At 46.1% G+C, this 27,238-nt stretch overlaps 1 protein-coding gene and 1 non-coding gene across 2 annotated transcripts; both read right to left on the reverse strand.

The window, feature by feature from the left end:
* Positions 1 to 73: 73 nt before the first annotated feature.
* Dnajc2 (DnaJ heat shock protein family (Hsp40) member C2) lies at positions 74 to 26,212 on the reverse strand. Its single transcript, XM_032907089.1, has 17 exons — positions 25,955 to 26,212; positions 23,999 to 24,189; positions 18,913 to 18,988; positions 16,417 to 16,515; positions 15,158 to 15,299; positions 13,964 to 14,044; positions 12,658 to 12,723; positions 10,739 to 10,830; positions 10,541 to 10,662; positions 9,607 to 9,756; positions 6,249 to 6,337; positions 5,942 to 6,011; positions 4,099 to 4,283; positions 3,113 to 3,213; positions 2,879 to 2,986; positions 611 to 765; positions 74 to 214 (listed from the first exon to the last, which is right to left on the reverse strand). Exons 1-17 carry the CDS (start codon positions 26,016 to 26,018, stop codon positions 140 to 142), a joined length of 1,866 nt encoding a protein of 621 aa, XP_032762980.1. The 5' UTR covers positions 26,019 to 26,212; the 3' UTR covers positions 74 to 139.
* On the reverse strand, positions 16,840 to 16,982 carry LOC116904690. The gene has a single exon (XR_004388386.1). It is a non-coding gene; the product is annotated as a small nucleolar RNA SNORA48 (small nucleolar RNA).
* Positions 26,213 to 27,238: the final 1,026 nt, after the last annotated feature.

Here is a 27,238-nt window from a genome sequence, read left to right on the forward strand (position 1 = left end):
CTGACTGTCTGGTGAAATGACTGAACTTTGTGTTGGGAGCAGCACACTGTTAAATGATGACTAGAACTCCAAGTGGGGTGTGTACAGTATTTTGAGTTTTATTATAAAAGTGCACACAGACCGAGACTGCCTGCCCGCGTTACTTCCTGGCTCTGCTGGCATTCAGCACCTGCTCCTGAGCGGCTTTCTTGGCTTTCACCATCTCCACGAGCTCCTGGGAGGAAACGAGGTTGCTGAGGTCAGTATTTTGTCACCAGAGCACAGATAATACAACCTCAGCTGAGAGAGAGAGAGAGAGACCGAGAGACCGAGGGGGGGGGAGGAGGAGAGAGAGAGAGAGAGGGAGAGAGAGAGAGAGAGAGAGCGCAGAGCAGAGCAGAGCCAGGCCACCCTGGGCTACACAATGAGATCTTGTCCCGCAGACCAACACAAAGTCAGTACTGCAGCTGCTGAGCTCACCGCGGCCAGGGACAGGGTTAGTCTTACTTCCTGTAATAATTTTGGCCCTACAACTATTTTGATATTAAAGTCAACACTGTAATCACCCAGCCGGTTGACACATACGAGCACTGACTAAACTGTAATCTAAGGAGTCTATTACAACCACAACCTTGTATCGCCTCATGCAGTCCTTCTTCGTCCTGCCAGGAACGGCTTCCGCGATCTTTTCCCATCTTTCCGGAGTATTTACCGGGTATGTTTTCAAAGCCTGTTCTAGAAGTTTCTGCTCTTCTGTTGTCCAAGGGATGGAATCTATGCAGGGACCTGTTTAAGACAAATTTGTTTGAATGGTAGACAGTGATCTTGAAGCACTTCTTGAATGAATCTGGTGGCACCCATCTCCCCTATCAAGTGAGTGCCCCTTCAGGTACAAGCTGTGAACATAACTCATTCTAAAGGTGAGGAACATATGTTTACATATGAACTTCTATTTCTGAAAGAGAACCCAAGCACTAGTGTGCACACATCTCACATCTCACCTACAAAGCACAGTTTAAGAGGTGTCAGCCCCACAGTGCTGGTCTCCCCACATTTACTTTTTAGATGTAAATTTACAAAGTTGGATACTCAAAAAGAAAAGTCATTTAAAATGGAAGGTGGTGACACATGCACATCACCCCAGCTCATCTGGACACTGAGGAGGGGGATCACTTGAGCCTGCAAGTTTCATAGTGGACCTCTGCGACATACTGTCTTTGTCTCTAGGAAGAAAAAGCCACTTTAGATTTTGATTGTCTTTAGGACCAGGAAAAAGACATAAGTCACAAGCACAAACCCTTTTGCTGAACGGACCCTGGAAAACACTATTAGACAGTGGAAGCAACTGCTTAGGGAAACAATTGACTAAGCTTTCATGACACACAGGCGAACTCAGGGTAGGTTAGTGTTGGGGTCCTATGGTCTCACCATAGCTGCTAACCTCTGAAATGGAGAAGTGCTCATTATCTTCCATAGCCACTAATTTAGTTTTTCAGATTAGCCCTTTGGATTTGACTAAACAGCTAACTGGTTAAAAAAGGGCTAAGCATTAGCGCACTTCTGTGAGATCAGAGTATTGGATACTGAAAGTCAGGCTGGTTACTACTCTATGGCCAGAGGGAAAGGAGAGGAGAGCACCTAGACACTGCTAGGAGTCTGACTGCTGCATGCAATTACTGGCTCTCAACTAAGAAAGAAAAAAGGATACTTGCCCCAAACAAGGCAGAGAACCAGTCTCTTTATTTTAAGCCCAATAAACTAGGCCATTCTGAAGGCAGTTTTTAAGTTGTGGAAAGTGCTTAAGTCCAATGTTCTCTTACGCATCAAAGCTTCTACTTAGCCACACAGGCTTAATTCACTTCTTTGCGACAAAGATGGGTGACAGCATTAACTTCCGTTTTCTAATTACTTTTTCACAAGACTAAAAGCAAAACAATGTATGAGAATGACTGTTCAAATCACAACCCAAAAAACTGTGCTAGGGCTGTAAGTCAGTGATACAATGCCAGCCTAGCAGAGGCAGGGCCTGCATTTGATCTCCAGCATTGCAAAAAGCATCCCCACAAAACAGTCATCGGTGGATAATAAACCAGACTAAGAACACAGCTAAGCCAAGACCACGTAGGAACTATGTTCTGGAGAACCTAGTTAAAGGGTTGGCGGCTCACAAACTCATCAGGTGAAACAACTCAGAGGAAACCTCAACCACTGATAATTACAAAAATAAACACGTTGCCAGGCGGGCTGGTGGGACATAACAGTTCAGAGTAATTCAATTCACTAGAACATAGATGATAGCTATGGAACAGCTTTAAACTTTTATTTTTAAAAGTTTTCAGGAAAGAATCCTTCTAAACTGTGTATTTCCCAAATAAGAACATTTTCCAGCCCTGGCTTATTTCTTTACTATACCTACAGCCGTCTATTCTGAACTATTCGAGACTAAGTTATAGATACATGGGAACCTCCATATTTAAATAATTCAGTTTTTCTCTAAAAACATACATCTAGAGGTCAGAGAACCAGCTGGAGCGGTTCTCTCCTCCCACCATGTGGTCCTTGGGAATGAATACAGGTGGCGGGCCTGTGCCACCAGATGCCTCTATCCACTGAGCCCTCTCGCTCGCCCTACCGCACACCTTCTAAAACGAGGAGATGAGCCATGAATATTAAAATGTTATGTGGTCATATGTCCAGTATCTCCCTGTTAGCAGTGTCCACTGAAACGTCAGTTCTTCCTCTAATGGAATCTCTAGAGAGCTGCTGTTCCCAACTAATGGGGAGTTAGTTAAGTAAGCCTGCTATCGGGCTGAAAGTCTTGCTGTCACCACCTCCCGGACACTCTAGCTTCCAGGCTTTACGTCTCTGGGCAGCGCTCTATGCACAGCAACGCCCTTACCTTCAAATCGCTCTGAGGGTGCCGCGCTGTCAGCCTGAGGGGCCACGCCATGTTCTTTTTTAAACTTATCAAATGCCTTTTTGTTAATGTCATCTTTTTGGTGAGGGTCTGAGAAATGAAAAATAAACAAAAAAACAAAACATTAAAAGATCAACCTAGTGTTTGATTATTTCTTTAAATTACTTTAAAAAAGGTATTCAAGATAAACAAACTGATTTCTCAAAAGCAACTTACCAAGTTTTTGGAGGCTTTTAGCTTTACCAATAACATCTTTGGCAGTTCTTTTGACACCAGAAGAAGAATGTATGTTCATATAATTAGCAATGACTTCCCATCTAGAGAAACCAGTATATAAGTTTACTAAGGAAAAATAAGATAAAACAAAACCTATCACACATTTGCTGTAAGGCAGTGCTATGACCTGAAGCTCTAAGACCTGAAGAGGGCGCTCTAAACTAGCGATGCTGTTCATCTCCACTGCTCATATCGCCTTATCTGGTTCCAGTCAACCATCTGTGATCTCACTTAAATTCAGCCCAGTAGAAATAACATTTGGGGGCTCAGCAGTTAAGAGCACTGATTGCTCTTCCAGAGGTCCTGAGTTCAATTCCCAGTAACCACATGGTGGCTCCTAAAACTCTGTAATGGGATCTTGTACCCTCTCCTGGCGTGTCTGAAGACAGTGACAGTACCCACATACATAAGATTAAATATATATACACACACACACACACATATATATATGCACTGCTGGTTTATATATATGCATACCCTTGCAAAGGAGAAATCAATCTAGAAACAAGAGTCTCAGTTTACTCACACAGAACGAGTGAGTCTGGATTTCTACAGCTGGAGTAAGAATCCTAGCCTTTGAGATGAGCTCTGGTTTGAGGTAAAAAAGCAAGAGGAAGGCTGCAAAGGGGAAACCACACCACACACTCTAGCCCCTGCTGCAAGGCGCGGCGGAAGAGGCCAAGGCTGCTCACACCCCAGCTGCATCCCGCCCAGTTTCCTGGACTGGGATGCACCTGGCTGTGTCTGGAGAGGTGCAGTCAGAATGCACCTAGTGCTCGCATTTCCCACTGTGCTGGAGCTCAGTGAACGGAAGGCGTCTGTCTACACCCAAGCTTATCCCTATCTGTTTCTGTGAAGCTGCTACTTGGATATCCTGTTATCTCCTGGCCCCACTGCACACTGGACATTTCCACAAAAGCAAGTACCTTGAGTTTGTCCCAGCAGGGAAGAGATTGACAGCCTTAATTAATAATTGCAGATCATCTTCTGACCAGTTCTTACTGCCACTCCCACTTCCACCGGTTGACTTCTCTGCATTCTTAGATGCTTGCCGCATCCGGGCATCAGCTTCCTCCTTCTCTTTCCTCATCAGCTCATTGACTTCTTCTATCTACACAAACACAGAGGGCAGAGTCTCAGAAAGCACCCTGTGACCTCACCACCTCTGACTGCGGTGCTGTGGTCCTCAATTTAATGCCAACTGCATTCCAACCCTACACTCTATAGGCAAAACTCAAGCCAGGCATCGGCCTTTACCGAGCTTCTCCTCACTGCACAGGTTAAAGGACGAAAAGACACCACTGCAGCTGAAAGCCCTCGGTCTCACTGGCAAGGTGACTGGGTCTGGTTATTCACACACGAGCTCCCTTAAACCTCCCAAGTTCTTTCTCTGTGGAAATGCAGGCATGCAGGGAGGTTGTCTGTCTCTCTGTCTGTTTTGGAGTTCTGTGCTTTACAATGTTCTCCTCCTTACCTTCAAATCTGTACCCACAAATCTTTATGTGACTTAGAGCTCCTCTAGGTTGCTGCCTCTGAGTCACCTGTGACTTATTCCCCTTTCAGTCCCTCAGAACCATCAAGTCCCTATAATTCTAACTCCGACGCATTTTCCTGATTCTTGTCTTTCTTACAGAAAAATCAGTTATGTTTTTATCTGTCTTACGATTGTTCGCCAATAGCACATTAGTGCAGCACTGAACCTCCTGCTGACAGAGAGGCCTTGTGGGATGGAAACTGGTCACCTAAGTATTTAAAACTCAGTTAATAGTTCGCGTCCTTTCTCAACCGTCATTTTAACAGTGTCTCTCTCCAGAGCTGGTCCAAAGCTTGCACTGAGTCTCCCTTACCACTCAGACGGAGACGTACTTCAGCTCTTAGCGCTTGTTGCATGCCCGTGCATCCTTTGTGCTGCAGGGTCTTTCTTTTGACATAACTGTTCTGTCAATTTCTTTGTGACAATGATAGCACTGGATATTCCCCAAAAGCACCCATACAGATTACTACAAATGCACAGCCCTATATAATAGGACAATCAGGTTTTATTTATTAGTAAGTACCAATACTTGAACTGAATTCAATTTCTGGGCCTGCTTAATTACTTAAAATAAAAGGTGTAGATTAGAGAGAACAAAGATCTTTTTTGTTTATAAATGTTATCCTATGAAATACTCTGGGGATAATCAAAACAAATTTTACCCAATGCTTAAAAAAATCCTATGATTAATGTGCTAAAGACTATAAACTAAGCACTACATGAAGGAAAAATGTATAATTCCACAACTCAGGAGGCAGAGGCAGGCGGATCTCCAAGTCTGAATAAATTGGACACAGGTTACTATTTTATATAGTTTAAATTCTGTGCAAATAAAACATTCCCATGGCTAAACAATCATGCTGTATCCACACAATGAAATACAAAGCACTGGCCCGGCAGTGGTGGTGCAGGCTTTAATCCCAGCATTTGGGGGGCAGAAGCAGGAGAATCTCTTGAGTTTAAGGCCAGCCTGGTCTACGGATTGAGTTCCAGGATAGCCAGGACTATACAGAGAATCCCTGTCTTGAAAATCCAACCAACCAAACAGAAAAATGCTGGCATTTTAAATTTAAATCAGCAAAGCACTTAATATAAACAGTACAAACAAAATATAGTGAGAAATACACACCTAACAAAATCCAATACTCTATGCCTTTTGTAACACATGTATCAAGTGAAGAAATAGGTAAAATAATTAAATGGCAGATATAAGCAGAAGTGATCTATCATGTTACCTGTTTTTCAAGTGCAGCTTTTCCCACTTCTCTCGTAGATGATGCCAGTATTTCATTCAAGCACTGTAGGCTACAGAAGAGAGAGAGCGAGCTGGGAGTGTAGTTCCATGACACAGCCTTTACCTAGCAGGTCAAAGCCATTTTCATCTCTCTCTCTCTCTCTCTCTCTCTCTCTCTCTCTCTCTCTCTCTCTCTCTCTCTCTCTCTCACACACACACACACACACACACACACACACAGAGAAAACCGTGGGGATGGGGGGTAAGGCGTGGGTGAAATGTCTGTTAGGAGCAGTCCCTCGGAATACCTTGCTAGTTCAAGCCGATCACAGAGTTTTTCCACCTCTTCCATCATTTTAACACGGTCTGCCTCATTGTCCGAGAAGTGATTCCAGTTCTAGAAGTACAAGTGTGAATGATTCACCTTCCCTCATTACAAACATCCAAGGACACCATCAACTCAAGCACAAAGCACATTTTTCCCCAGAGCTTGTGGATGGGAACGCACACACTATCTTTGTGTGCACACCAGCTGTATTCTCAGGGGTCTGTCTGATCAGCAAGCGATGACAGGCATTATACAATGTCAGTGTGGAGCAAATCAGAAGAGAGTGCAGAATACCCATGGATGCTTTAACTCCCAGCAATTACTCAGGCACTTCAGGATCCACTCCTAGCTGTCTACTGCCTGGCTGTCCAGATGTGCTGAGTAGGAAATCTGCTGGAAAACTTAAATGTGAAAAACTTAAAGGGGTGTATAATCTGATTAACTGAAGACTATACTCATAGTATAACAGACTAATGTAAGTGAATGTACGACGAGTTAGCTGGAAAACACTTCCCAGCCAGTAAGTTGCTTCCATAGTCACATCTTCCATTTCTTACTTCTTGCTTCTTTTAACCCGTGGAACATGGTTCTTACTCAAGTCCCAAGGCTGCTTTGATGGTGGGCACCCAGGCTTCCACAGCACCACTACAATGCTTTTCCTATCTGTCAGGTCACTCCTCGGGCTTCTCTCTGAGCAGCCCAGTACCTCACTTGCTGTTTTCTAGGGTGACCCCCCTCCCCCCAGTCTCCACATCCTACGCTAATCTCATCTACTTGCATGGTTTCTGTGCTATCAAGATGTTGCCAAGTCTGTAGTGATCCTGCTTGTAAAAATTCTACACTTGTACAGGCCAGAGTCCATCGCAGTGTTCTAAGAAGCTCAACGTGACACACACCAGACCCACCCCTTTCCCTCAGCCCTTGTTCTTGTCTTCCATATCAGTAAGTCACTTCTCCTAGTAGTCCATGCAGAAAACCAAGGCACACGAAAAGTTCACTCCTCTAAACCATCACACAACCCGGGCCAACAGGCAGTAGCTGTCCTGCGTTAGACAGCCCTCAGCACGTTGTCCATTCCCACCCTACCCCATCCCCACCCCATCCCATCCTCATCCCACTCCCATCCCATCCCATTGCCATCCCCACCCCCACCTCATCCCATCCCCATCTCCATCCCCACCCCATCCCACCCCATCCCATCCCCACCCCATCCCACCCCACCTCATCCCATCCCCATCTCCATCCCCACCCCATCCCACCCCCTCCCCCATCTCCACCCCCATCCCCACCCTCCCCCATCCCATCTCCACCCCCATCCCCATCCCATCCCCACCCCCACCCCATCCCCATCCCATCCCCACCCCACCCCATCCCCATCCCATCCCCACCCCCACCCCACCCCCATCCCCATCATACCTACAGTACCCTCGTCCAGGCCACAATACTCTCTAACCTGCATTGTGACAATGGGTTCTAACTACTCTTTCTGGCTCTTGTATTCTGAGCCTCTGAGCAAAACTGAGTCAGGATCAGACTTCAGTCTTTGGCAGACTTCAGCCTTCGGTGACCCATGATACCTCCTCTCCCGGAGCCCCTACTCTCCAAGCCTCACTTGTCTGCATTCTCTGGATATGCCCCTCCCCTTCCCCCTGCCCCTAATCTCTAGTCACAGGGGAATTCCTACTGGAGACAGAAGGCCTTCCTTGCCTACTACCTTTCTGGACTCGTCATATCCTCCATCCTCACTTGAGGTGTGGGTGCCTGCTCACTTGTCATTACTGGTCAGAGGGTCCCTTGAGGGCAAGGAATGTTAATTAAAACTGCCTGGGCTATGAGACATACTGGTCTGGCCACCTGGTGAATGAATAAATCAACTCCTGCTGGTTAACAGCAATAAAACAGGAACCAAGACTAGAACGCCTACTCTAACTTATGAGTCCTGAGTAGACCAGAACGTCTACTCTAACTTATGAGTCCTGAGTAGACTAGAACGCCTACTCTAACTCCTGAGTCCTGAGTAGACTGAGTAGAACGCCTACTCTAACTTATGAGTCCTGAGTAGACCAGAACGTCTACTCTAACTTATGAGTCCTGAGTAGACTAGAACGTCTACTCTAACTCCTGAGTCCTGAGTAGACTAGAACGCCTACTCTAACTCATGAGTCCTGAGTAGACTAGAACGCCTACTCTAACTCATGAGTCCTGAGTAGACCAGAACGTCTACTCTAACTCATGAGTCCTGAGTAGACCAGAACGTCTACTCTAACTTATGAGTCCTGAGTAGACTAGAAGTCTACTCTAACTTATGAGTCCTGAGTAGCCTTTAAATAAAAGATCACAGCCGCATCCCATGCTGATTTGCAGTAACTGCAGTCCAAGCCATGGACCGCCATCTTAGGGGGTTCAGCTGTGCCCTATCATAAAAGCATTATCCCTGCTGGGCTTGTCAACTTCTTCAGAGGGTTGGGAGGGTCACAGGAGTCTCACCAGAGCACCCACCCACTCCCTAACGCCTGCTGTCTGTAACTGCATGGAGCCTCAGGGAGGGTCTACGGCAAAGCCCTCACTCCTGTTGGGTAAAGGCTGTTAGGAGAGAAGTGCCCAGAATGGGGAGGGGGTGGGATAGGGGGCTTATGAACAGGAAACCGGAAATCCACCGGAGAGAAGTGCCCACACGCCTTTAAGTAACCCCTCACCTATGATCTGAGGAAAACCAATAAATCATTGGCTCCACAGAGTGAACCTTGGTGAATTGTACCTCAGTTTGTTGTTGGGACCTTAGGAGGAGGGGCAGAAGGGCTCACCCCTCCCCAAGGAATTTGAGCAAAAATTTGCTGCCAAGTACTGCTTGCAGGTTGTCTCACTGGCTGCCTTAGCTTCGAGATCAGGTTGTTACCTCAGCTACAGGTACAGAGGAGGTAAGAGAGCACCAAGGTATTGAGGTTATCTCCGTAGGGCCCCATAGCTACAGTTCAAGCCAGGCTAGGCTCCACGAGATGCTCAGTCAGCTGCTGGAAAAGCTCAGTAGTTAAACACTTGCCCCAGCCGACTGCTAAATTCAATTCCCGACTGTGAGGAGAGAACTGACTCCCACAAGCTGTCAGCTGATGTCCACACAGCACATCGCGTGTGTGCCCACACACACGCACAGAGAAAAAATGTAATAAAAAGAGACTCTACCTCAAAAAACAAAACAAAACCACAATAAAAACAGAGCAAACCCCCAGATAATGCATTTCAAGATCTGTGTGCATGTGTGTTTGTGCATGGTGAAGAGGAAGCATCTTCAAGGTTCACCATGCGTGCTCCTGCGAGCAGCTGCCTGCAGTACAGCCTACCTTGCATGAGTTCCGAAGTTTCTGCCTTTCCTTTTTAATGGCTTTTTTCTGGATCTCCTTTTCTTTCTTGGCCAACAATGCTTGCTGTCTAACTTCTTCCTCTTCTTTCTCCTTAGCCAACCGAACAGCTTCTAACTCTGCTTGTCTTTGCTTTAAAAAGATGAGCAAAATCATTATTTAATAAGGAAACTAGGCTTCTAAATGCATTATGATCTTATTTAAATGAGTTTAGAAACACGATGGCATCAACTTAGTGAGGAATTAAAGTTAAGGAGAGCTGACAAAATTCTAGAAATTATAAAATTTTACTTATTAGAAAATATAAAACAGACAGTTAAAAAAAATAAAACAAAGGCTAGAGAGACGGCTCAGCAGTAAGAGCACACTGGGGTTTGGTTCCCAGTACCCAGGGCCTCAATCCCATCTCCATGGCATCTAATCCCCTCTTCATCAGCCATGAGTACACATGTAGCATGTACTAACTAGCACAGACACTCCCACATACACACAAGTTAAAATAAAAATAAATCTGGCGGGGTTGGGGATTTAGCGCAGTGGTAGAGCGCTTGCCTAGAAAGCACAAGGCCCTGGGTTCGGTCCTCAGCTCCGGGAAAAAAAAAAATAAAAAAAATAAATCTGGCTAAAAATAATTAAGTCTGGGTATAGTAGGGCACAACTTTAATCCAAGTTCTCTGGAGGCAGAGGCAGAGGCAGGCAGATCTCAGAGTTCAAGGCAGCCTGGTCTACATAGCAAGTTCCAGAGCAGCCAAGGCTGTATACTTGAGATCCTGCCTCAGATAAAACAAAACTTAAAAAGTCATCACTCAGAGTGGCACTCAGTATTGTTTCTAGTCATTCCACCTCCAGGCCTGAAGCCACTGGCATCCCGCACCCGTCTGAAGCCCACCACAGCATCGCCCTGACTCGGCCTTACCTTTTCTTTGGCTTCCTGTTCCTTCCTCCTGGCTTCTGCTTTTGCTCTCTTTTCTGCTTCTTTCTTGGCTTTTCCTTCTTCCTTAAACTTTTTTATCCTTGGGTCACAACTGTAAGCATTATCTACCCAAAAATAAGTTAGTCTTGTCAACGTCTAACATCCCGAGAACTTAAAACAAAGCCCATAAAGTATGCTCACCAACTAAAGTTCTTATTCTGTTCATCTCTTCCTTCTTCCTTTGTGCCCTCGTTGCTCTGTTCTGCTTTTCAATCCATTTCCTCTCATCACGACTGTAAGACGCAAAACATTAATGTCAAACAAGGACTACAGGTGAACGCCTTAAGAGACTAAGCCACTATAACTCGTTCCTAGTATTTAAAGGATGGCTTTATTTAGTATTAATTTTGATTATTTTTCCTGATATTTATGTCAAAAGACTTTCCCTACATAGTAATAAAAAACTAGAACTAGCTTCAGCAACCGAGAGAAGAGTCTACGGAGCTGGACTATTCTGACACTGTTTTTCCTTGACAGTTACTTAGGTGTGTTCTAGCCTTCAGCCCCACGTAGACTCATATATTAGGCGAGCAGGCTCAGAGATTGAAGCATCGCTGCTCTTCCAGAGGACCTGACTTAGGTGCCCAGCGCTTACAGTTGCAACTTAGAGCCCTACAAGTCTAGCTCCAGTGGAATGCAATGTTCTTTTCTGGCCTCTTGAGGCAAAGGCAGGCATGCGGTGTATGTAGGTACATGAAGGCACCCATAAATATACATCAAAGGAATAAGCCCGGCCTACTGCCAAAATGTGCTTATTAGTAATAACGTGGCCATGATTCAGTTATGGGTGACCAATCACCCACTTTGTGACTTGGATTTGAGGTCCACTCCAAAGGACAGAATTCAAGCCTGATAATGTAAACTTGGTCAAAACCTCAGGAATGGAAAGGTTATAGGCCTCCGTGGGGAATCGACTAGTGCTGCTTTGCTAAATGAAGTGCTGTCAGGTTGCCCTTCTAGGCATTTATCCGCAGGCTGGTGCAGCTTCCCCTTAGTCAGAAAGGTGCTGTTTACCGTAGGAAGTGGTCAATGCAGACTCCTTGTCAATGCACTCAGAGTAACTGATAGGAGCAGCTATAGCAGGGCCCTCGCTCCCTGACACCCAAGGGTTCAGGACATCATAGAATGAATGGGAAGAAGACAGACTGGGGCAGCTGCAGGATGTGGAGGGGTCTGTGGAGTGTCTTCTGAACATGCTGGGGCCCTGCAGTCATGAATGCACAGAAGCTGTGGCTCCTGCACAAGATTAAGCCTGCCAACCCCCCTCATGGACGGAGGAGGAAAGCCTGAGGGGCCGCCTCTAACCGAGGGGCTACCGGCACGGCAGTTAAAGGTTGCTCACGATCCAGCAAGTAACTCCACACGGCACATGCTCGTTACAAACAAAACTCCACACGGCACATGCTCGTTACAAACAAAACTCCACACTGCACATGCTCGCTACAAACAAAACTCCACACTGCACATGCTCGCTACAAACAAAACTCCACACTGCACATGCTCGCTACAAACAAAACTCCACACTGCACATGCTCGCTACAAACAAAAGGACAGGAAAGGAGGAACAAAGAGCACATGTGGCGGGAGGGTTCCCAGAGGAGGGGGCAGAGTCGAGAGGATGAACATGAACAAAACACATCCACATGTATGTGAAACTGTCAGGGATTAGACACGTTTTAAAAGGACAGAGTGGCAAGATGGTGCCAGTGCTTGCCTTCAGGCCCGAGGGATGAATCTGACCCCTGGGTGCAGAGGCAGGAGAGAACTCATCCCCACACCCAGGCAAGGACAAATCTGTGTCCCCCACAGAAAATAAATAACACAACATGAAGTGGCTGTGATGCAGCTTACTCTCCTACCTCATACAGGGTCTTAAAACCAACCTCTAACACGCATGTGCACAACTTTTCTTAAAGAAAATCTGGATGTGTGGCTCAGTGGTAGCAACTGCCAAACGTAGACGAGGCTTTGGACTTGGGTCTCTGCTCCACTGTGTGTGTGTGTGTGTGTGTGTGTGTGTGTGTGTGTGTGTGTTCCTCTATGACAACTTATATACATACCATTCTGCTTTTTCTTTTTCTTCTTCATCTAAGTAAGAAAATTCTCTCCAAGAATCAAAATTATACCTAATATAGACAAAAAAGAAATCAAGAAAGAATTGGAGAAATAAATCTTTGTAAGATTACATTAGATACCATTACTTTTCAAAGCAGTGGCAAGCAGATCAAATGTCTAAGGCCTCCCTCCCTGTTGCTATGAGACTAACTTTATGCTCAATGCAACACGACTGTGAAGCCAGCACTGCCTTGCCCGCCGTGAAGTGTAAAACATCACTCCTAGGTCAAAACTGCTGCCCCCGCTGCCTCTTCTGTCTCAGTTCTCACTGCCTACAGTTTGTTCTGAGACGTCTCCTGCCTTCACGCTAACTACTGAGATACAGCAGTCTTAGTTGATGCTTATTTTATTTCTGCTCTGTCATATGACTGTAAAAGCTACTCCAATGGACAAAACAAACTAGTTTTATCTAGAATGACTTTGTTTCTGTATTTATTAGCAGATAATGAAAAGATATACAACGAGGCTGGTTAAGAGCACTGGCTGCTCTCCCAAAGGACACCAGTTCAATTCCTAGCACCCACATGGCAGCTCACAACCAGTGCCCCCTTCTGGCTTCCACAGGCACCCTGTGTGCGGACACGCGTGCAGACGGAACACCCATACACATGGTGAATCAGAGGTAGAAGTGCTGTCTACTTCAAGAGCTCAGCTTGTCCTTCCTCTCACTATGTAGTCCTGTCTGGACTCAAATTCATGGAGATGGGCCTGCCTCGGCTCCTCAGAGGCTAAAGCCACGAATCATCAGACCTGGTCCAAGAACTCAATGAGGTAGGAGTGTCAGCCCAAGCCTTTAATCCAAGTTCAGAGGCAGATGGATCTCTGTGAGTTTGAGTCCAGCCAAGTTTATACCAATTACCCCCCACCCTCAAAAAAGAAAAAGCTGGGTATGGTGATGCCCAAGGCCAGCCTGCTCTACAAAGTGAGTCCTGGACAGCCAGAGCTAAGATACAGAGAAACACTGTCTTGAAAAAAAAAAAAAAAAAAAAAAAGATGGCCCAATGAAAGGCCATGTTAGTTCCCAGTTTCTATTATTCACTGCAATCAGGCCCTTGTTATCTAGATCTCATTAATACATCAATAGAAAGCAGACTGAGAAATCATAGAAGGCAGATACAGAAGATACAGAGCATTGCAGGAGAATCTTTATTCACTTCATACGCTTACTTAAAAGTTCTGCTCTTCCAGTGTGACTGATGAGCAATCAAGGACGTATGAACATCCTTAACAATGACGTCAGCATGTACGTACCAGAAGGAATAAAATGCATCTACATCTTCAAATGATGAGTTCATATCACCAAGTTTGGGAACATTTTTCTTATTTGACCATCTGAAATATTAAGACAAAAATTTGACTCAAATGAGAGATTTTGAATAGGAGCTCAACCTACAACCAGTTCTTTAAAAACAGCAGCTTTTCCTGATTAACCCCTTCCAACCTGCACCCTTTGCAATTCTCTGAAGTGGTGCATTAAGCAGTGCACGAGAGGGCAGGCTGGGGGACAGTGAAACACGACCCGACTATCTCCACTCCATGTAGGACAGGGGTGTAGCCGCTGCCAGGCAGGCTAACTAGGAGAAAGGGCTACTAGGCTTCCAAAGCTCACTCACTGCCGCCCCTTAGAAATGCAGCACAGAAGTAACCTGCAGGGCAGCACGGTCCACAGCGCAGAGGGATTTGCACCCGTTACTCTTTATTTCTGAAAAGGACTAGGAGATGAGGTGGCTACACTGTCCTAGTCTGCTCAAGAGCACAGACTCCCACATTGTCTACACCACCCCCAGTGAGAGCGGCCAGTCAGACCGCACCGCATCACTAACCAGAGCAGTCTCTCGGAGCACCAGGGTGTGAACAGTAAAGCAAGCCCAGAACTCTAGGACCCGGCACCTCAGGCGTTGCTCAGACTCGCCCTGTGACTCCTTGTGCAGTTACGGTAGGCGGAGAATCTGCTCGTGTAGATGGGGACCAGGAACGCAGAAGACAGCAACACCGCACACCATTTAAAACTCACTCGAGTGCAGGAAGTATGTACTGACCCTCACGATGTGGTAACTGACCCTTCCTCAGAGAAGCCTTATGGAAGAAGATGCCTAATAACAAAGGGATGGGGGCTGCAGATGCAGCTTAGTGTGGAGCAGGTGTGCAGCATGCAGCACTGCCCAGGGTTTGACCCACATCAAAAGCTTCCCTCAACTGCCAACACTGACTTGGTGCAGTTACGGGCAGAGGGGACACAGAGGGGACACGCTGTCACCCAAACATCCGCATTAGCATGTTACCACAGGCAAAGTGTCACGGCAGACAGAGTGCACTTTATTAGGGCTCAGCACTGCAGAGAAGAAAGGAGTGCAAGCTACTGATGGAGGAACAGTAGAAACCCAGAGGACAAGGCAGCCGTTGACATTAGGATCAAAGGGACGGTGTGGGGTTGCTTTAACTCACCTGGAATTCCTTTCAAACACTGGAGAAAACACTTGGAAAAAATTGTCCTTTGCTTCACTTTTAGAAGGAACTGAGTTGTCAAAAGTAGGATCTACACTGTTAAATGCCCGCCTTTTCACTGGATCAGACAACATTTCATAAGCTGAGAAAAAAGGAACATGGAAATACAATGTTATAGGTAAGGACACACAGAAATAGTAGTTACCTGCACTGATGTGCAAATGGGGTCATAGCTATACTATATAAACAGCTGTAAATAACTGTGTGATTTACTATTATATAACCAACAATTATTTTTTGCAATGCGGGGGCTGTACACTGACATGTGTACACTTACAGGTGCCAAGCAAGTGTCCGGCCCTGAGCATCAGCTCCATCCCGACCCATTTTTTAAAAACAATTTTTAATTTATTTATTTCATGTATGTGAGTATACTGTCACTGTCCTCAGACACACCAGAAAAGAGCATCGGATCCCATTACAGAGGGTTGTGAGCCACCATGTGGTTGCTGGGAATTGAACTCAGGACCTCTGGAAGAGCAGTCAGTGCTCTTAACCGCTGAGCCATCTCTCCAGTCCCCCATCTCAACCCATTTATAATTAGTAAAACCTCCGAGCAAATGGGCCACAATGATTTAAAAATGTCAAGAGCTTAGAATCTGTAACACCATATAGAGCACCCGTCCCAGGCCCGACAGCGCAGGCCTTCAGTCCCAGGAAGGCAGAGGTACACGGGCCTGCCTGGACTTTAAGGATGGCTGGACAGTTTGGTGGGACCCGCCTTCTTCAGAAAGGGCAGGCGTCTGGGAGGGGGAGCTGGGCTGTAGTTCAGAGGAAGGGTGGTTTCATACCTAGCACTGCAAACACTCCAATATTTATTTATACAAGCATAGGTATATGTGTATATATAAATGTTTTTATATGATCAGCTACAGGTAATCAGGGTTAAGAATCACCTGGGAGTTAATCTTATCTTAAAACAAAACCGAACCTGTCTCCTGGGGATGCTAATAAAATGCAGACTGTAACCAGTAAATCTGGGAGAAGCCTGAGATTCTGCATTCCTAATGGACTGTTGTGTGTGGATGTTAAAAGTCAAGGCAACCTTACTGTAGTGAGGTTCTGCAGAAACTACTAGAAATAGCATGATGCAACCAAAATGTTTTAACGTGTTATAATATATACGGCATGCACAGGAACTCAAGCCCTGCAAGCCACAGGTACTGCTCTTGGAAACCGCGTGAGAGGTATTGTCTTACCTTTCGTTATACAAGTGAAGTAGTCGTTGTCCCCTTCTTTGATGGGTTCCCCAGCCGCTTTCCGCTTGTCTGGGTGATGTTTCAAGACCATTGTTTTGTCTGCAGGGTCAGTCAGATATCACGGGTTTGAGTGGTAACTTTTTAGTGACTTGAAATTTTTCTTATTCAATTTTAAGTCATTTTTTATTGACATTTTCAAATCCATCGCACATCATAATCGCAACTAAAAGAGCAGCCTATAGTTTATCCTTTCCTGTTTCCCTCCTCCTAATCTCCCTGTCCCACTTCCTTCTTCTACTCCACTTAGTGACACCTCTAAGACAATAAAATTGAGCATCTCTACTCACCCACTAGTTTTAAACTATACATTAAGGCAGGGAACCTGCTTAGCATGCAACTCTGGTGTTTTTGTTTTTTTGTTTTTCATGTGCCCTAGGCATGAAACAGCTTTGGCCACCAAGCCAGGCATCAAGCTAGGATGAGCAAAGGCCTAATATGTGCTCTGCCCCTGACTGATGTAAGAACAACACCACAACCCATTGTCTCTCTGCCCACTGCCAGGGGGTGCAACCCTCGTTTTAAAACTATATACTACATTAAGACGATGAACTCACTTAGGATGCAACTCTAGTTGTCAACCTTTTAAGCTTTAGAGTAATGATTCTACTTTCAAAAAGTGAATCCATTAATACAACTTTCATCTCTGTCCAGGCCCAAAAGATAACATATATTTCCAATGTAACTAACTGTTCTCTTTAGGTTTCTTAAATCTTATCGGTTTCATTCAACTGGGATGAAATTTTCAGCAGTAAATGCTATTCCTCAGATTTTAGGTACACAGTTCAGTGTCCAGACAGGTGTATATAATGTAGCCATGACAATACCCAGAAGACAGAGAGGCCAGCTGCTCACTTCCTTCCTGGGACTCCTTTCTTGGGCAGCTCCCATCTGTCCCCTGCTCAACTGGGCAACATCTTCTAATTATGTCCCCATGGGCTGCTTTTGTGTGTTCTGGAAACACGCACGCACGCACGCACGCACGCACTAGCAGGTCTCTATGCCTGGTTTCTTTAACTCAGTACTGTGGTTTGAGACTCACATCCTCAGGCGAGTCTTGGTCATCTGTTCCTGCTCTGTTTTGCTGGGCATATTCAACTGTACCAGATGACACTACCTTGTGTATTTATTCCCCTGCTAGTGAACATTTGAGCGGGTTCCCTCCTGTGTACAATTTGGTAACACTATTGGGAATACTCCTCTGGAAATCTTCTTATGGGCACATCAAATCTGGCTATTTCTATATATCCTACAAGGGCTTGGCACTGTGAGATGCCTTCGTTTCCTGATGGCTGCGACTCTCAGCTTGGACAACGTAGCCACTGCTTCACCTATGAAGAGGCATCTCCCTAGTTCAAGTAGGTAAGCATTAAATATTATTAGGAAGGTCACAGAAATGCTCTAGAAACCCATGAACTGACCTGGATCACTCGGTCTCACACTGCAGAGCACCAGTCACGACCACTGCCATTCAGCCAGTGACAACTTGGACTTCTCTCTCCCCTGCTCCGCTAGCCTGGCCAGCAGAGAGATTCTGTGTAGCATAGCTAACGCATGCTGCTCTCTGAAATACGTGCTCGTCAGTGAAATCTAAGTGGCGTGCTACACTCACCACCTTGGGACACAAACACTACCAGGTGTGCAGGTATACACCTGCAGTCACGGCACCCGGAAAGCAGGAAGGCCACAAACAAGGCCATCGTGGCCTGCAGTGAAATACCGTATAAGCAAAACGGGGTGGGAGATGGCTCAGCGGCTGACGGCACACCGACTTTTGCAAAGGACTCGAGTTTTAGCACCCACACTGGACAGCTTAGACCTTCCTGTAACTCTCTCTGCAGCGATCTGACACCCTCTCTGCCCTCTGAGGATGCCCACATTCATGTGCACACACCCACACATACACATGTTGCATTTCTCAAAACTAAAATCTTTTTAGGAAGCAAATCTAAACGAGACATAATTTTTAATCCAACCAGAACATGGTGATGTAGTCCTAACCCTCTGCAACCCCAGCTCTTGGAAGGCAGACACTAGTCTAAGGTCTGAGACAGCAAGACTCTCTCTCTCACCTGAAAGAAATCCTCAAAAATTAAATACATACATACATACATACATACATACATACATACATACATACATACATACATACATACATACCGAGACATGAAGCTCAGTGGCAGAGAGCTGGTCAGGACTCAGGGCCTCAGGTTTGACTCCCAGCACCACCCAAACCCAAAACCAGTTTTCTTGATGGGCAATTACTCTACAGGGGTTGTCTCTTCATCTTTTTTCTCTGCACCTGAACTCTGAGAACCCTCAAGGCCCCCCACTCCTTCCCTTTCTCAGGCAGGGTCTCACGTACCTAGGCTGCTGCACTCTGGGTTTGGGTTACATCGCCCACATTAAACCTTCAGCTGCTTCAAAATGAGTACTTACGAGCTGCTTTGATCTGTCTCTGTGTGGCTTTGTATCTGACGTGGCCAAGTCCAAGAACTGCATAATGATCTTGATTCTGATAAAGACACAATAGGGAGTTAGAGCACACCCTACCCTCTGTGTTTGCTATCACTATTTTCCAAAGGGAGGCTGCAGCCACAGAGCACCTGCTTAGCATGAAATGAGCCCCTGAGTCCAAACAAAAACGCTTAGCACAATCCAGTGTGGTTCTGTACAAATGGCTCTGCATGGCTGAGTGGGCGAGTGGTGATGGAGTGTACCTTAAGTTCCAGCACTTGGGAGGCAGAGGCCCGCAGAGGCCACTGAGTATTTCTGTGAGTTCAAGGCTACCTTAGTTTACAGATCCAAGTTCCAGGACAGCCAGGGCTACACAGAGAAACCCCATCTCAAAAAACAAAGGAAACCAAAACCAACCAACCAACAAGAATGGCTCGTCAGTCATGTGAGTTAGGGAGCTGTGGATGACAATACAGCCTTCCTGGTGTTAGGCACAGAAGCATAGAGAAGGCTCTAACATTTTCTAAGATTAAAAAAACAAAAATAAGCAAGTGGAAGAACCTGGAACACCTAGCATCTTCTGAACATACCTGACTGAAGAATTTCTTTCTTTCTTTTTCTATATTTTATACCCTTCCCTCCTTAAGTCAGATTCACCCTGCATAATCCAGAACCTGGTGAGGATGGTAACAGAGCTGGCTGGGCCAGCGGACACTGAGAGCACACTGAGAACACAGACCCAGGGAGCATAGGGAGTAAGCTGGCTGGGCCAGCGGACACTGAGAGCACACTGAGAACACAGGCCCAGGGAGCACAGGGAGTAAGCTGGCTGGGCCAGCGGACACTGAGAGCACACTGAGAACACAGGCCCAGGGAGCACAGGGAGTAAGCTGGCTGGGCCAGCGGACACTGAGAGCACACTGAGAGCACAGGCCCGGGGAGCACAGGGAGTAAGCTGGCTGGGCCAGCGGACACTGAGAGCACACTGAGAACACAGACCCAGGGAACACAGGGAGTAAGCTGGGTGGATGGGCCAGCGGACACTGAGAGCACACTGAGAACACAGACCCGGGGAGCACAGGGAGTAAGCTGGGTGGATGGGCCAGCGGACACTGAGAGCACACTGAGAACACAGACCCAGGGAGCACAGGGAGTAAGCTGGGTGGGCCAGCGGACACTGAGAGCACACTGAGAGCACAGGCCCGGGGAGCACAGGGAGTAAGCTGGCTGGGCCAGCGGACACTGAGAGCACACTGAGAACACAGACCCAGGGAGCACAGGGAGTAAGCTGGGTGGGAATTTTGAGACATGAAGGATGCAGCTTCTTTGGAGACACAGTTCTTGCTTTCCTTTCTGCTCTGGTCAACGTCCTAGTGAATTCATACACCAAGGAGGCAACAGTGGCAGTAAGGCCACATTAACCCAAGCTGTCCACTGTATCTTTTTTTTTTTTTTTTTTTAATTATTCTTTTTTTCGGAGCTGGGGACCGAACCCAGGGCCTTGTGCTCGCTAGGCAAGTGCTCTACCACTGAGCTAAATCCCCAACCCCTGTCCACTGTGTTTTAAGGCCGCATTAACCCAAGCTGCCCACCATGTCTTGGAGAAAGAGCCAGCTACTACATGAAGAGGGGGTGAAGGCATGTAGCATGAAGAACAATCAAGTAGCCCATAGCAGGTGGTGCTACCCATGACCCTATCGATGGTCCTAGATGGTGTAAGAAATCAGGCCCAAGCAAGGAGGAACAAGCCGGTAAGCAGCATTCTTCATGGTTCCAGCGTCATCCCCTGCTCCAGGTCCCCGAGCTCCCGTCCTGACTTCTGTGACGGGCTGTTACATGGAAGTGTAGGAGGAAATCAACCCTTCCTACACATGCTGCTTTAGCTCATGGTCTTTACTTACGACAGCAATAGAAACCCCAACTGAAACAGCTCTTATCTTTCATCTCTGAAGAGTGGTCCTAAGACCATGTTTCCAGTAACTACTCCATAACTCTGCTGCTAGTCGATTTCATGAGGAATTCTCCAGACGTGTTCTCATACCATTTCAGCCATTTTCCAACCCACTCCAAAATGGTTCTGTTCTGTCCATTCCCACTGCAGATGCCGACTACTTCCTTAAGTACCACCTTCCACCCTTTTGGATTCCATCTTCTAGGGGCAACCTGGCAGATCCCATCCTTGAGTGGTCTCCCTCCTTCCTACAGACACACTCATCACTCTTACCGGCTTCTTAATGGTCTTCACAGATCAGGTAGGGTTCTCTTACCTCGATGCATACTTAGTCTTCAGGGACCTCACCCAATCAGGGGATACGGGCGAGTCCTCTGTCCACGCTAACAACCCCCCAACCAACTCCAGTGAAAACTTCTGAGTCCCAAAGAGCCACAGCATCTCTGCCTAACCGCCATTCCATTACTCTTCGCTTTTGACATCATTCCCAAACATCAGCCTGTCGTTCCTGTTCACTGATGGCACTGCCCTCTTTCCCACTCAAGATTCTCCCATGCTTTCCACCTGATGGGCATACTCTCCCCTTCACTGGCAGCCATCTTCTGAGCCTTCGGGTCACTCTTTACAAGTCATCACCTTACTTAAAAGGCTTTACCTTAATCTCAGTTGACAGACCTTTCCCATCTACTTCATAGTAGCCCCTTAGATACTCTTGTCCAGCCTGTCCAGCATGTACCAGCCATGAGCTCTGGCTTGCTGTCAGTTCTCTGGAATGCAAGCGATGGTCTGGTGATGTTGTCCTGCTCAGGAGGACAGTCTTGGCATGTGGCAGGGCTTGCTTTATACCTGCTGAGTGAAGCCCTCGGACTGTGTAAGTAGACCCAGCCACTGTGCTCTGTTCTGAGAGTTCCCTGCTCTTCCTTCCTTCCTAAAAATCTCAACATTCAACTCAGCCTCCTGCTGAGCCTGTCTGCCCTCAAGTTACTGCCTTCTCTTGTTTTTTAAAATTGGAAAACAGTATTTCATACCTATGATGTCTCACTTCATCTCCTAATTACTGTACAAACCTGCAAACTCTCACAATTCCAACCCCTTGGTTAGCAATGAGGCCACTTAAACCTGCTTGCCAAATCTACCAGCTTTTTGTCATTTTTCAGGTACAGGCTCACACAGCTTTGCATCAGTGACATTGGTAACTGCCTTTCCCTCTTGAGAATTCTCCCACCCTTAGTTTCTAGATCATAGCACTTAACATTCAGTAAACCTTTGCTGAACTAGTAAGTTTTTCCCCTTCACTTTTAAAAATAGGATCTCATCTATCCCAGGCTGGCCTCACGCTCCTACCAGTCTCCTGAGAGCTGAGATTACAGGTCTATCACCACGTCTGGCTTATGGCTGCTACGAACTGAACCCACCAGGGCTTTGTGCACGCTGGGCAAGTTCTCTACCAACCGAGCCACATCTCCAGCCTCTCCCTCCTCCTTTCCTGCATCCTTCTTGTGCCTTTACTATTCCTACATCGTAAAGACCCATCTTCCTCAACACTCAATCCTCTTCTTTTGAAGAATGCAAGGGCTATCGGGCGCACCTCCATGCTCAGCCCATTACTGTTCAATGTTTAGCATTTACCAAGCACCAAGCTGTTACCTGCTTCATACATGGTGTCATTACTCCTCATTATAAGCCTCTGAGAAGTCCACCAATGGCACCAACAAGAGAGATGAAACACTAAGATGCCGACAACTCTCCCAAGGTCCCAGGGCACCAGATGGCAGAGCCGGATTCCGGCTCAGGCACTTAAGTTCCACAGTATACACATACACTACTCATTTGCCCGTACTCATGTGCATGGCTGGCTCTGCTGACACCATTCACTTCTCTCAGCCTCAACTGCTGTGCCAACCACTCCGGAAGACTCTTACTGAGCCACACACCAGTGTCCAACCAACTATAAGACAGCTTTACTCATATTTCAATACAAAACTGCCTGTAAAGTTCCTTAGTCGGCATCCGAACCCTGGGCACCGTTACTCTTCTCTACCAAACTCCCTCCTGCCATCAGTGTGCTTCCTCTTCCTCAAAACCTGGCTGCACATCTCCATCAACAGGCTTTGCCTGTGCACTAACCCTGGGGCAGAGCGTTATCCATTTCCCTGTTAGGTTTGCCCCCACACCTCATTTTCCAGACTGCCAACAGAACTGCTCTTTTTCTCAAACTTCTATTAGAGACATGTATGTTTGCATGTGCGTTTGTATGTGCGTGTATGTGGAAAACCATACCAGAGGAAAACCTCAAGTGTTATTCCTCATGCAGTCAACCTTTTTCCCTTCCTCCAGTCAGGGTTTCTCACTGGCCTGGAGCACACATTGTATCTAGACCATATACTCTTCCACCACACTGCTGGGATTACATAATGTGCTTTAGTCAGAACCCTCGGGTCCCCAAATCCTTCCTGTCTCCTTTGCTCTCCTACTAAATTCCCAGACTTTTTAAAGTGGGTCCTGGGGGCTAAACTTACACTGGCTTACAAGTACTCCAGTGACTTATCCCCCTGGGGCTAGCCTGGGAAACTTTGCTGACTTAATGTCTCCAAGTCATTAATTCATTCCTAAATATAGCATTAAGAATAGAGCATAAACAAAGTTCCATCTAGATTAGATTTTTTCTGGGCCTAATTTCCCACAGCCACCCGCCATGTACTCTCCTTTGATCCCCCACGTGTGGAAGACATTCTCTGCTCCTGTGTCTCTGGTATCCTGTCTTCTATTCTAAATGCCTTTTCTCCCTTCTCTTTTCATTAACTGCCACTCCTATTTTAAAGATCAACTGGAATTTGTTGTCTGTTTTTTAACAATAGTGCCTTATGTAGCCCAGGCTGGTCTCTAACTGCTGTGTAGTCAAGGAGGACTTTGAACTTCCAACTTTCCCGTCTCTATTCCCCAAGTCCTCGGATTACATACTATGGTCAGTGCTAGGCCAACTCTGGGCTTAGCAATACCTATGCCTATCATGTTGAACTGCCTTACAATACACAATACAGTGTGCTAGTGGGGAAACTAGGAACGTGGCCTATGTTTAGATGCCCTGAATGAGAGAAAGCTCTACATAGTAAATACCTTCCAATCTTTGGGATCAAGTGTTTTCAGCATGGGGAATTCTTCTAACTGTAACTCTTCATCTTCTGATTCCTCTGACAACTCTTTCTTATCTTCCAGTTCCTGAAAAGATGTGGAAGCATTTCTGTTTCTCCTCTTAACGAAAGCTTCAAACCATCTTCCCACGGGTTCGACTTGACAGACTGCAGAGGCTGTGATGGAGAACAGTACGACTTTAACCTACTGCATGGAGCACATCTATTTCCAGGCAGCACGATTTCTTAGGAAGAGCAGAACAATGACGTCAGAGTATAATTTTAAAACCACCAACTATAAAAACACCAGTTTGCATCATGGGTAACAAATTATCATTGGTAACATCTTTTTTTTCCAGCAGTCTCTTCCAGCTAATGTGCCACTAAGGCTGATGGGAGGGAGGGGTTCAATGCCCAGAACCCACATAAAAATAGGAGAGACCTGACTGGGTGAACTTTTCCTTTGACCTCTGCACACATGCTGTGTGGAACTCAAAAACACCTGGTCATTTATATTTTTAAGCAAGAGAAAAGAATTTCAGCAGTTCATCAATATTTTCCTGAGGCTGTGAGAAAGGAGGGCAAGGAACTAGTAATAGTAATAAAACAATAAATGATAAAAAGCCACCAAGAAAACAAAGACTGCACACTCAGGGGATCTTAGTAATAGTTTAGCTATTAAAATGGTTAATAATTCTAAGGATTCTCCAGCAACAACCTGTTGAAATAGACAATTTTCCAAGCCAATGCTGGGGACTTATTACTGTTTCTATGTCCTAGTGACATAGGCTGGATGTAAATCCAGAATTCCTGGGCTTTAATCCAGAACTGTAAATTTCTTGAAACAGATTGAATCATTTCAGGTTGGAAACAATACCAATCTTATCCAGTTCCTAGAATATTTGAATGCAGTTTTACAATTATAATCTGTTGTAGAGAAGATGACATGGAATAAATCACTGTACATCTGTATAACAGAAATTCAAAAATGGTAATCTGTGTCAGGGAAAAGTGAGATCATAATTTTAATTTCATAAGAAATCAAAGGCAATTTTTTTGGTGCACAATTTGTGGGCAACATTTTCTAAGAACTTTTCTTTTTCACATTTTAATTGTTTTATTATGATATTAAATTTTCCTCCACCTAACACAGGCAAGGAATCACACGCTAAAATGAACCAGCTGTGTAGCGGGGGCGTGGCTTTCAAAACAGTGCCTTTGAAGCCATTCTCTCCAGTTCAGGATTACGGAGACACACACATGCAACACATGCCGTGGGAAACATTTAAAAATCACATTCAACAAGTGCCCATGGTAAGCGGCAAGAGGCTACGGGAATTAATGCAGATCCCTAAAATGGGAGACCCGACACTAGCAATACTTTCTGGCGTGCTGGGCTGTAAACCAAAACACCTACAGCAGGAGGCTAAATTGCACTTTTAACCTTCCTTAGTGTATGCCAAGCTTTCCAGGAGCATCCACAGGGGGCTTCCAGCGGAACGAGGAGAGTTCAGACACTTAAAAAATACATAGCCGGGAGCAAAGGCAGAGGTAAAGGGCTTAACACCGTTAACATGGCTTTGTACCACTCCCCGCACGTGGGTGCATGCAGCCCGGTCGCTCCGCAGTGGGCAAGAGGATGCTTTAGGGGGTCTTTCGGAGAGCAAGAGGGCTCGGTCCTCAACTGCTCAGCCTCCTCCATGAATCAGCAGCCCCAAGAGAAAGAAGTAACCACAGGTGCACAAGGAAGACGCCCCCACCCTCCTTTCTGAGAAACCGGGGACACTTCAAATTACAGCACCGAGCAACAGGGGCTCCTCACGGTCCCACGAGTACCGGAGCAGATCGCCGGGGTCAAGGCTACTGAGACAAGGGTTGCTGGGGAGAGGGCTGAGGCAGGGGCGCCCGAGGCAGGACGGAAACTGGGTTGGTGGGCACGTACCGGAGGTCAGAGCGTGGGTGATGGCGGTGCCCTGGCCCTCCGCGGCGCTGGGCAGGAGCAGCATGCTGGCTGGGGCTGTTCCCGCGGACGCCGCGGCTCTCGTCCAGCAGGCAGGGCCCTCTGCGTCCTCACTACCTGCTGGGCTGAGCCTCGCGCCTAGGCTTTACGCCCAGGAACCGGCGCATGGAGACGACCAGTAAGCACTTCCGGGATGGGGCTTTCGCGGCGCGGCCGCCAATCCCACCCCTACGGACTCGCGCCAATGCGCGCGGCCGCCTACTTCCTCTGTGACTCTAAACCGACTGGAATCCAAGAAACCCGAACGAACAGTTCCTAGACGCATCAGTTCCTGCGTGGAAAAGGATTGTTTTATTTTGCTTCTTTGTTTTTGTTTTTGTTTTCGCACAAGGGCAAGACGGAGAAAATATCTTTAAAAACGAACTTGGCTCACAATGTCACCCAGGCCGGCCTCTAACTTGTGAAAATCCTGTCTCAGTTTTCCAAGTTCTGAGGTTTCAGTCATAAACTACCACTGATCTCTAGGTACCTCATGTAAATGGAATCATATAACTATATATTATTGTATTATTATATTAGCTGTAATTAATTATATATTACATTATAACATTGTCTCTATGTGAGTGGTGTATTCACTAGTATAATGGTCACAGGATTTTAATATATTCACATACCACATTTTTGTCTATCCATTCATATGCACTCGGTCTATTCTTCATTTGGCCTATTGCTAATGCAGCTATGATCATGGCTGTACGAGTGTCTTTTTGAAATCCCACTTTCAACTATTCGGCATTAGATATTCGGAAATGGGATTACTAGTGTATATAGATTTTATTTTAGTTGTTTTCAGTTTTCCACAACCAACAGTGTAAAAAGGATTTATTTTTTTCCCCAACATCCCCTCAAACTTTATTTTCTTTTCTAAAAATAATAGCGATCCATGGGTCGGGTGTGGTGATGCACGCCTTTGTCACAGCATTCCAGGGTGCGAATACCTGTAAGTTCGAGGACAGCCTGATCTACACCACAAGTTGCTGGACAGCCAGGACCACATAGAGCCCAGTCTTAGGAAACCAAAAAAAAAAAAAAAAAAAAAAAGTGCTTTTGATTTGAACATCCTTTCATACGTCCATTTATTGGAATTTGTCTATCTCCTTTACCTACCTTCGTTTCCCTTTATCTTTTAAATGCCCCCCTCCCCACTTCCCATCATAAAATCCTGGTTGTTTTCTTGTTAAATTGTAGTTCTTTGTATAACCTGGA

This window comes from Rattus rattus, chromosome 6 (genome assembly GCF_011064425.1).
Source record: "Rattus rattus isolate New Zealand chromosome 6, Rrattus_CSIRO_v1, whole genome shotgun sequence".
Classification (NCBI taxonomy): domain Eukaryota; kingdom Metazoa; phylum Chordata; class Mammalia; order Rodentia; family Muridae; genus Rattus; species Rattus rattus.

What these genes read in the sequence shown, in the direction of transcription:
- Dnajc2 (XM_032907089.1), bottom strand. Translation starts at nt 26,018, where the DNA reads ATGCTGCTCCTGCCCAGCGCCGCGGAGGGCCAGGGCACCGCCATCACC. An exon ending in GAAAAAGAAAAAGCAGAATG is followed by an intron (nt 10,831 to 12,657) that starts GTATGTATATAA and finishes TGCGTCTTACAG; the next exon opens with TCGTGATGAGAGGAAATGGA. An exon ending in AAGCTGCACTTGAAAAACAG is followed by an intron (nt 4,284 to 5,941) that starts GTAACATGATAG and finishes GTGTTTGTGTAG; the next exon opens with ATAGAAGAAGTCAATGAGCT.